This window comes from Phalaenopsis equestris, unplaced genomic scaffold (genome assembly GCF_001263595.1).
Source record: "Phalaenopsis equestris unplaced genomic scaffold, ASM126359v1 Scaffold000002, whole genome shotgun sequence".
NCBI lineage: Eukaryota > Viridiplantae > Streptophyta > Magnoliopsida > Asparagales > Orchidaceae > Phalaenopsis > Phalaenopsis equestris.
In genome coordinates this window covers 6173051-6187958 of record NW_018164444.1, presented here as the reverse complement: position 1 = coordinate 6187958, position 14908 = coordinate 6173051, and the positions used below count along the sequence as shown (strand labels likewise).

Sequence of the window (14908 nt, the reverse complement as noted above, 5' to 3'; positions counted from 1 at the left end):
TGCGAGCCCGGCTTGGCTTGTGTTCGATTTTTTTGAAATTACTTTTATGTGAAAATGACTGATGTTGTTCGGTTCTTTTGAAATTACTTTTATGTGAAAATGACTGATGTTTAAAGTTAGTGAGTTTGTATTTAGCTTGATTTATTTAAAAAATCTATATATTATTATATGTGTAAATATAGTGAAAATATAAAATACATAATTAGAGGATAGAATATAATTCTAATTTTATTATTAATAATGAAAGATAAGTACACAGAAAATATATGGTTATGAACAAAACTAAAATTGTGTGTGTATATGTATGGCAAAGTTTAGGGTTTAGATTTGTAAATATATACAAATCACTTGGCATGTATGTAAAAATTCTTTTTTCCTTTAAAGAGTTGAACAACTTATAACCTTTTTGCACTCTCAAACTATTTTTTATGTAATAAAAAAAAGCCTAGTTTGCTTATCAACGACCAATTTGGAATTACTTGTAAAGCATTCTTGTGTGAACTCCTTTACTCAAAAAACGAAAACAGCAATGAAACTTTTCTTACCTACATTTTGGACTAAAAAGCACCTTTTTTTTCATCAAATATTCCTCCACGCCACCATCATTGTCATTATCACCCTTTCTCCCTCTCACAGTACTTCATTTCTATTATTATAATGATGAGTTCTCCTTCCTGTTTTTTTCTACTTCTGACCACTTAGAAAGATGGGTATATATGTATGTATGTATGTATGTATGTATGTATATGTATGTATCAGATGTTAAGTATGTAAGTTCAAAAAAATAACTTCCAATCATAGAAATTTCTAAAAAAATAATATGAAAGCAGTTCCGAAATATAAGTGTAATGTCTCAAACAGGCCCTAAGTTTGTAATAATTATAATATAATTAAATTATTACAAATAAATATCATTAACAAGAGGGTATTATATGATATGAAGAATGAATGGGGGGTGAGGGGTTACTTCTTATAGTAGGCTTCGTAAATAGCCACCCTAGTTTTCAGATCCAGCTTTTCTAACTCCTTAACAAACCCTTCAGTCATGGAGAGGAAATCCTTCAAGTGCAGCTGCTTCCATTCCTTCATCATATACAAGCCGAAATATGGAATTCAGGTGCTATTTATTTCTATCCAATTAGGAAATATGAAATAAGGATGTTCTGATCAAAATTTGATTAAGACGGATCCTAAAACTTTATAAATCGACCACCCTTTTTCATCGAAAATTCTCACTCAAATATAAAAAATTCATGAAAACCCAAACCCATGTTTTTCATTTTTATCAAATTCTCAATAGTTTGATTGCAACGCATGTAAATACATTAGTTCGGTAGTTTAAAAAATTTAAATGGGTGGTTAATTTCTAATTATCAATTTTTCGAGTGGTCTCTGTATAATTATCCCAACCTTAAAACATATGGGACAGAGATGTACCTCAAAATCCCATTCACCATACAAATTTGGATCATCTTTGTCTGCCCAAACATATGTCTCAGCAGAAAGTTTACCTGAATCACCCTGCAATAACCAAATAAATGCCATAAAATTACTTTAAAATAGATCATAAATTTTGTGATTTCCATTAAATACAGTCCGAAGAAAGAATCTTATACATTCTATGGGATATTAAAACAGGAAACTAAAAAAAAAATTTAGATATGACATTCGGCAAAGCTAGAAAACATGTCACAAGTTTCACTTCTATTCGATGTATCTTCATAAAAACATCCAATCATTGGCCCTCACATCATCCTATTTATTGATCTGAGTAATGGTCCAACATAAAGGATTTTGCATCCGCATAATCATCAATAGCCTAACCAAACTACATGGAATCATTTTACTGAACCCTCCCTCCTAATTATTATTATTATTGTTATTCCCATGCAATTAGGTTTGAAGTCCTCTATCTTCCTCACAATTATTGTAAGTCAAATCTATTTTCTATAATTTTATCCTCAAATCAATGCTGCTTATCCACCTCTACTTCAACAATTCATCCAGCTTTAACATTCCCAATTTCTTGTTTCTTCTTAACTGCAATATGACCTAAAAGCTAGTAATTTCCCACTAATCTCTATAATTCAAAGGTTATGACGTATTACCAGCAAATTTCTCACCACAAATAGCAAGCGCTCCTTTGAGAAAACTTCCCAACTCTTTTCCGCTTCACAAAAAGTCATTTATGTATTCAATAACTTGTTTGGTTATGCTTTTCTTAAAAAAGAATTCTAAAAACTTCTTTTTTTACACTAATTAGGAATGTTGTACTTTTTAAAAACTTGTGTTTGCATTTGTGTTTCATAAAAAGTCATCTCCATTTTTTAAAAACTTCCTAACTTGTGTTTGCGTTTCTAATTTGCTGTGTCTTTTTTGTTTTCATTGATCTATCTTGTTGTACCTTTTCTGGATTCAAATTCAATGAATTTGTGTTGCATAATTAGAAACACAAACACAAGCCATATATACGGAAATTTAAAAGGAATTTTTTTCTATGGCGGCTTGGTAATTCCTCATTTGGAGCATATGATTTTTATTTGAAAGAGGAGTCATGCTTCAAACATTAGTGATAAATAAATTAAGCAAAAATTACATATGCAGCACACAATAATGATGTATTTTCATATTTACATACATAGCACTTTAGTGCTTTAAACATATGCATGAAAATGTGTATTTGTGTATTTTGCATGAAAATGTGTATTTAAGTTTTAAAAAAAATTAAAATAACTATTTTTTATGTGATATCAAAGATTTCAGTGCTATGTGTGTAAATATGAAAGTTTAGGTGTGAGATATGTAAATATATAAGAATTGCATACTATGCATGTAAATGCCCCATAAATTAAACATGTTAAGTTTAAATTTTGCATGTTCATGCGTTGGTCTAAATTTTAGCATAAACATGCGCTCATCCTTTCTTCCCTCTTAGCTTATAGCCAAATACTTTTCAAGGAAGAACAAATTTCTAAATTTTGAAAGTCCTTTACTAGCGTTTTACTAGTTTAGTCCAACTCATATGCTCAAATGTCCCTGTCCCTGGTTAACGCTTGATGGAGAAAAATTGCCAAATCCGAATGCTGTTCGTTTCAAATCAGATAACAAGAAACCAAGATAACAAGAAGCATAGAATCTGCTGAAGTCATCCTATTATCAAGCAAAAAAAAGTTATCGAACATCTATTCAATGTAACAAGATAGAACGGTATAAGTTTAATCTTTAAATAAAAAATAAATTATTTTTTAAAATTTTAATTATTAAATATCTATCACTTCTGTTAATTGTTTTAAAAAGATTTTTTTAAGATTAAATTCACTGAAAAAAAGGAATGCGTGCCCTTTTTTATTATTATTTAAATCGGACATGTCAGGGCCATGTCTAGCGCATATCTGGAGAGTGTCGTTGCGCGTCCATGTCTGGGGTTTGCCCTACACTGCACGGCTCCTTAATTTTAAGTGTTCCTGAATCATGTTCCCTCACAAATGAAATCAATTTGAATTACTTGTATTCAAACCTTAGTTTGAACTTGGTTAGACCAAATTTGAACCCAATCACACAATCATAAAAAGTTGTTTGAATATAATTCAAAAGTAATTTAAACATGAAATATGGTTCAGATATAATTCAAATAAGGCTAAAATATATTTTGAACAAAGATTGAATAGGATTCAAACCATCTTCACATAATTTCGAACAAGGTTCAAATATGATTCAAACAAACAAATTTCAAATAATATTTAAGCATGATTCAAATATAATTTATCTTACCAGGAATACAAAACAGCACCATATAATAGCCTTAACATAGCAGATCACAAGATTGATCCAACAAAGTGCAATCACAATAGCTATAACGCAACATATTAGAAGATAAATATAGCATAATGCAATCTAACAGATATAACACAATAAAATGCAACATTGATATAGCAAAGTGCAACCTTAACGGATGTAATAGAGTACAATCTAACAGCTATATACAATAGAGTGCAGTTCAGCAATTATATAAAATTAAATGGATGGAAACAAAGATATTCATACAACATAGTACAACACATTGCTAGAACACAACAAATTAAAAGATAGGATGTAATAGAGTACAATCTAACAACTATAATACAATAGAGTGCAATTCAACAATTACATAGAATTAAATGAATGAAAACAAAGATATTCATAGAATAATTCCATTTTTTATTGCCATCTACCCACTATGGATCTACATTGTTATAAATATACCTTCATATAGATGGTTTTTTCTAAAATTATATATGATCAAGCCTACCCTTTAAAAATATATATGATCAGATCTGCCTTTTAAACATATATATGATCAGGTGTAGATTTTAAAACATTTTCTTTAAAATCACGAAGATATATTCTCTCGTACATACTCAGTAATTTTCATTACAACTAAGAAAGATAACTCATGAACTTCATGTAAGTCTCTACAGAATATTGTTAAAATTTCAAATAGTCTACCTCACAGTAAACATGAGAAACTGATTTGTTATGGCTTCCCACTATTTCTGAAAAGCTTTGGATGAGAAATCTTTTTGTTAAATAAACTTAACATCTCAAACAATCAAAGTAGTAATTTCCTGCAAGATTTGTGTTGTCATACAACGTCATAATCGTTGCAAGCAATGAGATCTCACATATTAGACAGTATAATTTATCCTAATTTATTGAATAATATATGAGTTTTAAATTAGCCCTAGCGTTTGGAAACATTTTTACTTTCAAATGGCATACATTATAGCATTTTCAGGCCACTTAAAGAAATTTTTCTTCAACTTGTGTATAGAGATCATTGCTCTACAAAACTGATGAGAAAATTCATTTGGGACAATGACGCGTGATTCATAGGTCTTCTAGTAGTAACATATGCTCCCATATTAGATAATATTAAAGATTTGTAAGTTAAAAGAGATCGAAATTGAAATAAATGTATTCAACTACTCAAAAAATCATGCCATTAATAAACTAATAAGTAATTACCTTACTATTTAGCCGTGTGGGTATATTCAATTGTTAAAACCTCACTACACTTTCACTGCCCACTCCTATCTCTCAATCTTTTGGAATTTTCTTCGAATCCAAAAATTCCAAGCCTTAAATGAAGACTATTGCTCTTCATCAATCAGGTGAAAGAGATCAAAGACAGATAAATCTATTAACTTATGCCACTTTCTTAATGAAATTATGAAATTCCCAATAGAATGCACCTTATTTTTATTGTTTTCTATTTTAATAATCTATTAAATTTTCATCATTAATATGTACAATAGCAAGATATGGGCTAATATATCATACTTGATCCATCTCCTTATATATGCATATAATAGCAAGGGATTGGTTAACATCCCCTATCTCACCCACCTCCTCCATCTACTTCTCCACCTCAATCCACACTTAGCAGAATAAATGGTTTAATTAAAAATAAACACCACTTTGTTGTCCTCCTATTTTCCTCTACCTTTCTATGTAGAATTTTTTTAATAAGATTGCTCAAGGCTTCTACTCTTTTGCTCAAATCTCAAATGAATACTTTTTAATCAAAGTTACTTACTCTTCAATTATTGTACAACAACAAAGAACTACTTCAACTATTTGGAATAAAGCATGGATAACTAGCATTTGCATGTCCTTCACCGAAATTTGTTCAGCATGATCACCACTCGTCTACAAATAAAAGACAATCAACATCTTTGAAACTCTAACAAGAATAGGCTGAGGAGTATTTAACAATGGGCTTATAGAAGACCATTCCATCAATTCTATGCACCAATATAGGATAAGGAATCACCTACAAAATTAATTTATAAAAGATTTAATAGTTAATTTACAAAAATAATTTATCACACGAACAAATAGTTAAAATGCAGTACTTTGCATAAAACCTACATCTTCATTCATTACTAATTGTGAAATATCTTTGTTCGAAAGCATTTTTGTAGCTCTTCAAGCTCAACATCCTTGGTGCTATCTATCCAAGATTCTCTGCACATTTCTATCCTAGCTCAGAAATGGTTCATAGACCTAATATTACAAAGTATTACAATAGTATGGCAAATCTATGTTGACCTCAACATCAATATCACGACACGATATACTCGAGCTAGAAATAAAAAATGAAGATCAAATGTGATGTCACACAAATCAATGTCACCCACTTCAAAGCTGCTCAAACAAACTTCAAAGCAAAAACAAATTGCACGAGCACATCTAGGATGTTGAAATTACACAAAAATGACACTTTTATTATCTGGGTCACCACACAAGAAAAATTCAAAGAAATTTATCTGTTGATAAGTGAATCAAGAAGACTAAAGTTCAAGTAAATTGAGTAAGAAACAAAAAAATGTTAAAAAAAATTAATGGCAATAAAATTATATAAAATAATAATAAGAAGAATTATCAAGTTTCAATTATCCCTACAACACCTCCAAGATTCTCCTTTATCCTAAAAAATGTCACCAAATTTGCAACATATATACAAGAGGACAGAAGGATTTATTTCACTGTTCAAAATAAAATTTTGCTCGCATTATAAGGCTTGCACAAATGGTGAAACCAAAATAACCTTAACTTTTGCACATGCTTCACGAGGTAGTTTTCAATTCGAATATTATGCTTCATAAATCATGCAAATCACCTTGCAAGTCATACAAGATGAATTTAAAACATTCGCATGTACTCCGAAGATAATTATAAATTATTAAACTTAAACACCAAAGAATATCGAGTGATCTTACAACTAAATTTAAAATTATCTGCATGGAAAATGTCCATATTATCAATAACTACACACCCATACGTACTCCAACAACTACTCTAAACTCTCAATTACATGGCTAGAAAAAATTACGCAGGCTTAAAATAAATTAAAATTAAAATTTAATCCACCTCAAAGAACATACAAGCACCTCAAAATTCATGTAAGTGCACTGAGGTATGTGCACACTAATAAATAAGTGCGCGTACTCTAACCGAGATGTTAAATGGTCAATTGTAAGTTATGAAAATGTACAAGTATAAAATAAATTCTAATAACTTGCATGTGCTCCAATCAACGTGTTCAACGCTCAAACACTAGTTCTAAGAATATTACACATGTTAAAAATAAAATTAACACAAATTTGTCTTTGGTTCAATAAACATAAAAAAAATTTAATGTTTATCAAATCTCTTTTACAAAATGACAAAAATTAAATAAATATTATACACTCTCAACCAAGCCGCCTTACTTGTAAGGCAAGGTCGTAATTCTCATTTTGACTAATCCAATTCTCCTCACATGGACTAGAGCTGAAAAGAGTAAGCCTCCATTGGGCTAGTGCAATCATCTTCCTTATAATGATTAGAGCTAACAAGATTAAATATATACTCTCCTTACAGAAACCAGAGTGATAATAATATAAATTTATAGAAAAAAACTAGAATGGAATGTCTTGATGTTAAGCACATATACTTTGTAAATTTATTCACAAAATAAAAAATAGACAATTGCTTCAGTTCACAGAAAATTATAGCTTTTACATGCACTTAATTTCATATATACTCACATTTGTCTAGAAAACAATTTGAAACTGAAAAGTATATATATTTAATGCAGTTAATTAGATTTAGATATGATGATAATAGAAAGGAATTGCAAAACACGCATTATAGCTATAAAGGATATCTATATAAACTTAATTTGCCTCTTGAATTAAAATTCATAAGTAAGTATATGGTCATGATGTCCCATTACAGGCATCACAAAGAACCTAAAGCTATATTCTCAGCGAAAGCATTTCAATATCCAGGAATGACTTGATGCTTACATTCAAAAAGACCTCCACTGTGCTTCTCTTGTACTCCTCATCTTCAAAGGTATCCAAAACACATAGCTCTGCCTTGGTAACTCCCATGATAACCTGCAAGGAGAAAGAGCCTTGTTTATGATACAATAGTCTTAAAAACCATATGTAACAGATAAAATATAAATGCATCACGGTTAAATATGAATCTAATAGAATACAGCACCCGCAGTAAAGAATAAAGAATCTTTCAACCTGTTTTGGTTAACATTACATCTATAAAATGCCTTCCTCAACTCAATAAAAATAAAATATTATAGGGTTAATAACACTTAACCCCTATAAATGGTTAATATTACATATTTGCCGTACATTTTTCTGAAATTACACTTTCCACCCTTGCTATTATATATTGCACAGTAACTCCCAAGTGTTTTTTTTTTTTTTGAAATTAGATTTGCCTTCAATATTGTTATATATTATTACATTGCATATTAAAATCAGTCCATAAATTAGAGTTTCAGAAATGGGAGTTAAGTGTAATATTGAATATCTAAAGGAGTATGTATAATCAACTCAATATTTTAATAGATGGCTGCCAACTCATTTAGTTGGTGAAGGCCTCAAAATTTGTTGCCGAAGTATTAAATTTGATCCTTACCTTACGCCATAATAATTCCCACCCTACAAGCTTGGAGTGGATAACAAAAGCACGGTATTTTGAAAGAATATTAATAAAGTTCTTTTTTTCCATTACAGAATAATCCTATTCATTTCATGATGACGCGGAAAAACAATGAAATGTAGAGCCAAAATAACATGAAAATAACATTGTTCATAAGGATTTGGTTAAACTGGGACACAAAATGAAAACATCAGCAAAGAAAAAAAAACACGGTCTATAAATCATACACTAAATAATTTAGACAAGGTGGCAATGGTGCAGCTGCTACAAAATAGGGCCTATTTAGATATTTAATTTGAGAGAATCTCATAATAGTGTTTCAGTAGTCAGAGTGACCAAATCTTAAATCTTAATCTGAGTCGTAATTCCATCCAATCAGACTAATAAATAGAGTACATACGTCATGCATCTTAGTAAGAATCCTGAATGAAAGTCCATATTACACTACCAAAGGACAATTTATTTAGCATTGTGATTTTCGTAAGGATATATGCAGAAGAGCATAAAAAGGGGGCCACATTGTATGAATCTAAAAGTTAGGCAGATAAAAAAATCAAAGTAGAATTATTCTGGAAAAAAACAATAGTAGCAATTTAAAAAAAGAGTAAGAAAAAAAATGTAATAAATTGACACATTCAAACAGAGAAAAAGAGGCACTGCTGAACAGAGCTATGAAACTGACATTATAGTGACAGGAATAGAAAGAGCAAACAAGAAAAGATTGTTATAAGGATATTTGGGCAAAGATTCGCTGAATTTCATCTAATGGATGCAACTTTCAAAGGGACCATCGCAACTGGAACCCTCCGTAAAAACAAATATAATGATTCTACTTATTGCGAGCAGTTACAAGAAGTAAATGTATGGGTTAGTTCAAAAATTTAATTGGTTAAATAACACTTAGCACCTCCTACGGGCTAAGTAATTTTAGCTTATATATAACTGTTTCAAAATGAATGGTGGATTAGTAAATAAATGATTTGAAGTGTTAAAGGTGGAGAGTTTTTTATATTTGATGACTAGTGTACGTTTATTTGGATATATCTTACAATGCCTCACTCATTTCTTTGTTATAATAGAGGAGATCTCTAGAGAATAAAACAAAGTCTTTTTCTCCTTGGCACGCTATCAACAAATACCCAACCAAGCCATCCCATCTCACTCACAAATCTATCCTCCCACCAACCGTAATCCTAATCCCAACAAGCAACCTCACCCTACTCTGATCCCACACCCAACTACCTAATTCCACCTACTACACCAGATCTCCCGATCAAAGCCTCCTGGGTCCAAGCTATCAATATCCTTGTCGATCTTGTGTCCACAACCCACATTCATAGCACACATAACTCCCGTACCCCCACTCCGACACTTGTGCTCTTCCGCAATCCCATGCATATTCTCACATTCACATTCTTCTGCAACGCACGCATGCCCTTGTGCTCTTGTTCTTGCTCAGAACCGCTACGACGCTCCTCAAGGCCCACACATGTGCTTTTTGCCTTCTTTCATAGTCATTTGATACCCTCAATAATGCTCTGTTAGGTATGACTCATAATACCGAAATTTGGAGTCTCTTCGAATGAAGAGATGTCTCTTAGAATTGAAGAGAAGTGTCTCTCTTGAATTCAAGAGACACTCCTCTTCAATTCCAAGAGACATCTCTTCATTCCAAGAGACTCCAAATTCTGGTATTATGAGTCATACCTAGCAAATCTCCACCTTGACGAATATCTAGCACCTTAGGAGAAATATATCATGGAGTTTCTTATGCACCAATGTGGGTTGGGCTACCATACCAGAAATCTTTTTAAATAATCTCTTAATTAAAATTTCTTTAATTAAGTTCCCTAGAAAAAGAACTTTTCCTTAACTAAATCTTCCCAGAAATCTTTTTTCTTAAACTTCCAAGAAAAGCTCTGCATCTGCTTTCTAGAAAAACTCATTTTTCCTTCCAGAAAAGATTCGCCTTCCAGAAAAGCTCCGCCTCCACTTTTCATCAAGAAAAAATCTTTCATTTCCCGAGTGCAGCACTTTCCCGAGTGCAGCAGCAGATGATTCCATTTCCTTGCTTTTCCTGAATCCTGGAATATCTTCAAGCTAAATTTCCTTTTCCGCGGTTTTTCCTTTTCCGCATGAGTTTCCTTTTCAGGGGACTTTCCTTTTCCGCGTCCGCCCTTCCAATTCTGTTTCTCCGCCACTCGAACACCTCTGTCTTTCGCAGAACCGATCGTGAGAAGCCTCACGCGTAACCTGTCACACCTTTGTGCCACGAGCAAACTCCTCTTCCCACGATTCGCAAAAACCTCTTCCTGTCTGTCGCGATTAGTCGGCTTCCGAAACCTGCTCGCAAGCCGCCGAATTCGCCGAAGTGCTACCTATCGCAACCTCCTCTTCGTCTGTTCACACGAATCATGAAAGCCTTCGAACTCCTCTACCGCGAGTCCAAACTGTCACGAATCTGAAATCCTTCTGTCGCGAGATCATGTTTGTAACCCTAAGTGAGTCTGTGAGATTCTGAGATTCTGAATCTTGTATTTTGTACTCTTTTCTGAATATTGAAAAGGAAGTCGCTGCTCTACTCCAGAGGATGTAGGCATCTTTGACGAACCACGTAAATCTGTGTGTCCTTCTGGATTTGTGTTGATTCTTATTTTTCTTCGCCCTAATTTCTCAACATGCTCAATCATAAAAAAAGGGAATAAGCACTTCCTAATTCTCTCCTTCTGAATGAATTGAGTTAACTATCAACTTTTAGGACTCTCCCACATAATGCTATAGCTTCAATTGCCTCTTAATGACTCAAAAAATCTCCAACACTACCATTACCGTAAATAAATTCTATGGTATCGATTATCACCTCCTTATTTGTCTTCATGAAATACTGAATCAACATGAGGTGTCTACTTTATCTAAGAAGTAAGATTAAGTTTTCCAGATGACGGGCGTTCAACTACATTGTTCTTTCATGGTTACTCAATAGTCGTGAACCTTCAACTGTCTAAATTGTCAGGTTTGGAGACTTAGTTAAAGAGATATGTGTAATTTACTCCATTCCATATCCAGAAAAGTGATTGATCACATGTTTACACCCTTTACTTTAAGACCTACCCACCTCAACAAATAAAACAAAATGCAAAACAAGGAATGATATAGAACTTTGAAAGGCAAATCAAATGAGTTACTTCAGTACCACCCCTTAACTACTAACCAAATTATTTAGCATAAATAGAAGGAAAAAAGTTTTTATTTCCAAATTTATATCCTCTTTGCATACTTCCCCGTAGAATATGCAATCTCAGCTAAAGTTACCCCACAATTCCTAAAATTGTGATCGCATTTTCATGAGCTCTTTGCTTCACTAAACCATCCACTTCTCACAATTCAAATCCCAATAAGCTGGCCTCTACTATCTCTAAGGCTCCATTTGGGGCATTTTTTTCATGCGGCGCGGCCCCAACCGTGAACTTTTCCCGTTTGGCTCTCAACTTTGCGGCCAAAGGAAGCTAAAGCGGATAGAAAGCCGGCCGCGGGATCAACCCCGCGGCCCAGCTTTTGCCTCGCTAATGTTCCACATTGGCCCCGTTTTTGGCGCAAACAAGCCCTCTGCCCTAGCGTTTCGCCTGTTGTTCCCGCGTTGTCTCGTCATCTCGCCTAGTGTTCACGACCCCGCGCCTTCTTCTTCCCGACCCCGCGCCTTCTTCTTCCGCCTGATGTTTTTGGTGGACTAGTTGTTGGGATCTGCTTACGTTTGATGTGCTACTAGGTGGTGGGGGAGGGAGCGAAGCCAGTGGCGTCGACTCATAGCGGTTCTGGTTCGAAGAGGAGCAGAGCAGCTGAAGTTCACAATTTGTCTGAAAAGGTGGCAGTTTTGTTTGTTGGTTTCCTGTTTTTGGTTTTCTTTAATTTTTTGAGCTTCATGCTTCGTTGTCAGAGGAGGAGTAAAATAACTGAGAAGATGAGAGTGTTGCAGAATCTGATTCCTAATTCTAACAAGGTTGGTAGTTTCTTTTAGATTTGTTTTTGGAAATGCTTTGTTTGGCTATTTTGGCTTGATTTGCAGCAGTGCTCTGAATATTATGTTTCCTGATTTGCAGCAGTGCTCTGATAATCTGATTCCTAATATTAAACTTGCTTGATTTGCAGCAGTGTTCTGGATATTAAATTTTCACCTAAACCTTCTGTTATGTAGGTATAGTAATGTTAATATTGTTCTTCAGGTTATGCCTTAGCCGTATTGAGCATTTATTTATACTTGCTATTGGATAAATCCCAATAACTGTGATTTTATTATCCTTTCATATAATGACAACATTGCAAATCAAATAAATCCTCCAAAGAGTTTCCTTCAAAGAGTCTTGTATGATTTGATGGAAACTTAATTCATTTCTCACCATTTGAACGTTAAAATTAATATAATCATCTTATTAGTTGCTATTTAATAGTTTTAGACTTTTTTTTTGCACTATTGATACTCACTATGAAGTGAAGTATGCATTTGCAATTCTTACTGTTTTTAAGTGAATTGTTATCTTAAAAGTATTAAATTTATGACTATCACAATTCTGTTAAGCACAACATTACAAAATAGAGGCAAAATGATCATTTCTGCATAAATAGCTACCTTACAACTGTTTTCATGCAGCTGTCTCAAACAGTACAGTCGGTTTTACCGCAGCAGCTTCCTCACAGCAGCTTCCTCACAGCAGTTTCCTGGGGCAGTGCAGCTGCCGCTAAGCTGAGAAGGACAGTCAGCTTTACCGCAGCAGCTTCCTCACAGCAGCTTCCTGGGGCAGTGCAGCTGCCGCTAAGCTGAGAAGCTGCAGTTGCGCCAAACAGAGCCTAAGAGCAAGGGGGGTTGGGGAAGTGAGTCTCTTCAATGTTGCTAGGAAAAATTTAATCACACCTATTACTTAGCATGCTTTCACAACCAGTCTAAGTACAACATATCTACTCGCATTATTTTCACCATCATTTCAATCAGTATTTATTAAAAAAATTATGATGAACTACCTCAACAATCGCAGATATCTCCCACAACCTCTCATGTTGTTTCTTCATTTAGATGCATCCTGAGTTTTAGACCAAGTAATCGTGAACTATGTTTCTCCAGCATGTCATCGCTACCAACTATCATTATTATTGATAATTCAATTCATCTTCTCTGCATGTTCCTCTAACTCCAAAGGACCAAAAGCAATATTGTTCACAAAGAGTATGAGCATCAGGTTGGATACAGATGACATGATCATCTAACTCGACAGATGACATGATCATCTAACCCGACACTCATACACTCTGGCCAATATTAGTTGTCATTAGACATAAAGTCTCTTCTCTCCCTCCTCTTCCTTTAAGCCATCTACAAAAATGTTCCTATCCCTTCAAAAGCTCATATACCAACTACTAACCCAGTAAAGATGTATCTTTAAGACAACAACCACCTTTAACAGTGGCAACTCCATCCACATTATCATATTTGATTGACCATTCACCTATTGATAAAGAATCCGATCTACACCCTAGAGTCAAATCAAATTTACTTCACTTCCAAACAATTTTAAATTCTATCAAGTGAATGCTGAGCTTATGTCCTAATCACCAACCCTATATACATTGCATGAACCATTTGTCGCACATTAAAACAACGCACCACATGCATTTAAAAGATTCCAATTACACTGCATGTTTTAAACTAAAAATATAACAAGTTAAAAAGTACAATGCAATGAAACACACATTGATATCAAAATATAACCAAGAGATGGATTCATCACTAACCCTTCCTATGACTTTCTTCCTTTCTGCTGGCAATATTGCTGGATAAACACGCCCCTTTACATTATACCTGTGGCTGCAAAATGGTCGTCTAGGTCAACAACTATAGACAAGTAGAAAAGCTAACAAACTACTCATTTACTGTAATTGCAGAGGATTTGGAAGATAAATTTGGAATAATATCGATCGGAGAATCGCAATCAGTCATCTGAAAGCCTTCTGAGGGAAGCGTAGAGAAGTAAGAAGTGAGTGAGAGAGAGAGAGAGAGAGATGATACTCACTAGCCATTGAGGATGGCGGGCGTACATGGCGGGACGCGGCTTAAAAGCTTACTGACGACCTCGTCGGCGAGAAGGCTGCCGTAAACAAAAACGTTGTGGAGAGGCAACGATGGCGCAGCCGCGGTGGCGGAGATGGTGGTCATGGAGGTGGCGATCAGGCAGCCACTTATCTCCTCCTTATCAGTGCCGCAATTGCCTACGGGGAAAAGTATTTTTTAGGGGTAAGGATTATATATATATATATATACATATATATATAACATTTTAAAATATAAATGCTTATTATATATTTATATTAGCAGAAAAAATAAAAAAAAGTTATGAAAAAAAAACCAAGTTTAATAAAAATAATAAAT

The 14908-nt window shown here is 33.7% G+C and overlaps 1 protein-coding gene across 1 annotated transcript; it reads right to left on the bottom strand.

The window, feature by feature from the left end:
* Window positions 1-787: 787 nt before the first annotated feature.
* LOC110039475 (AIG2-like protein D) lies at window positions 788-14765 on the bottom strand. The gene is made up of 5 exons (XM_020744546.1): window positions 14553-14765; window positions 14275-14347; window positions 7833-7925; window positions 1438-1521; window positions 788-1083 (listed from the first exon to the last, which is right to left on the bottom strand). Exons 1-5 carry the CDS (start codon window positions 14693-14695, stop codon window positions 964-966), a joined length of 513 nt encoding a protein of 170 aa, XP_020600205.1. The 5' UTR covers window positions 14696-14765; the 3' UTR covers window positions 788-963.
* Window positions 14766-14908: the final 143 nt, after the last annotated feature.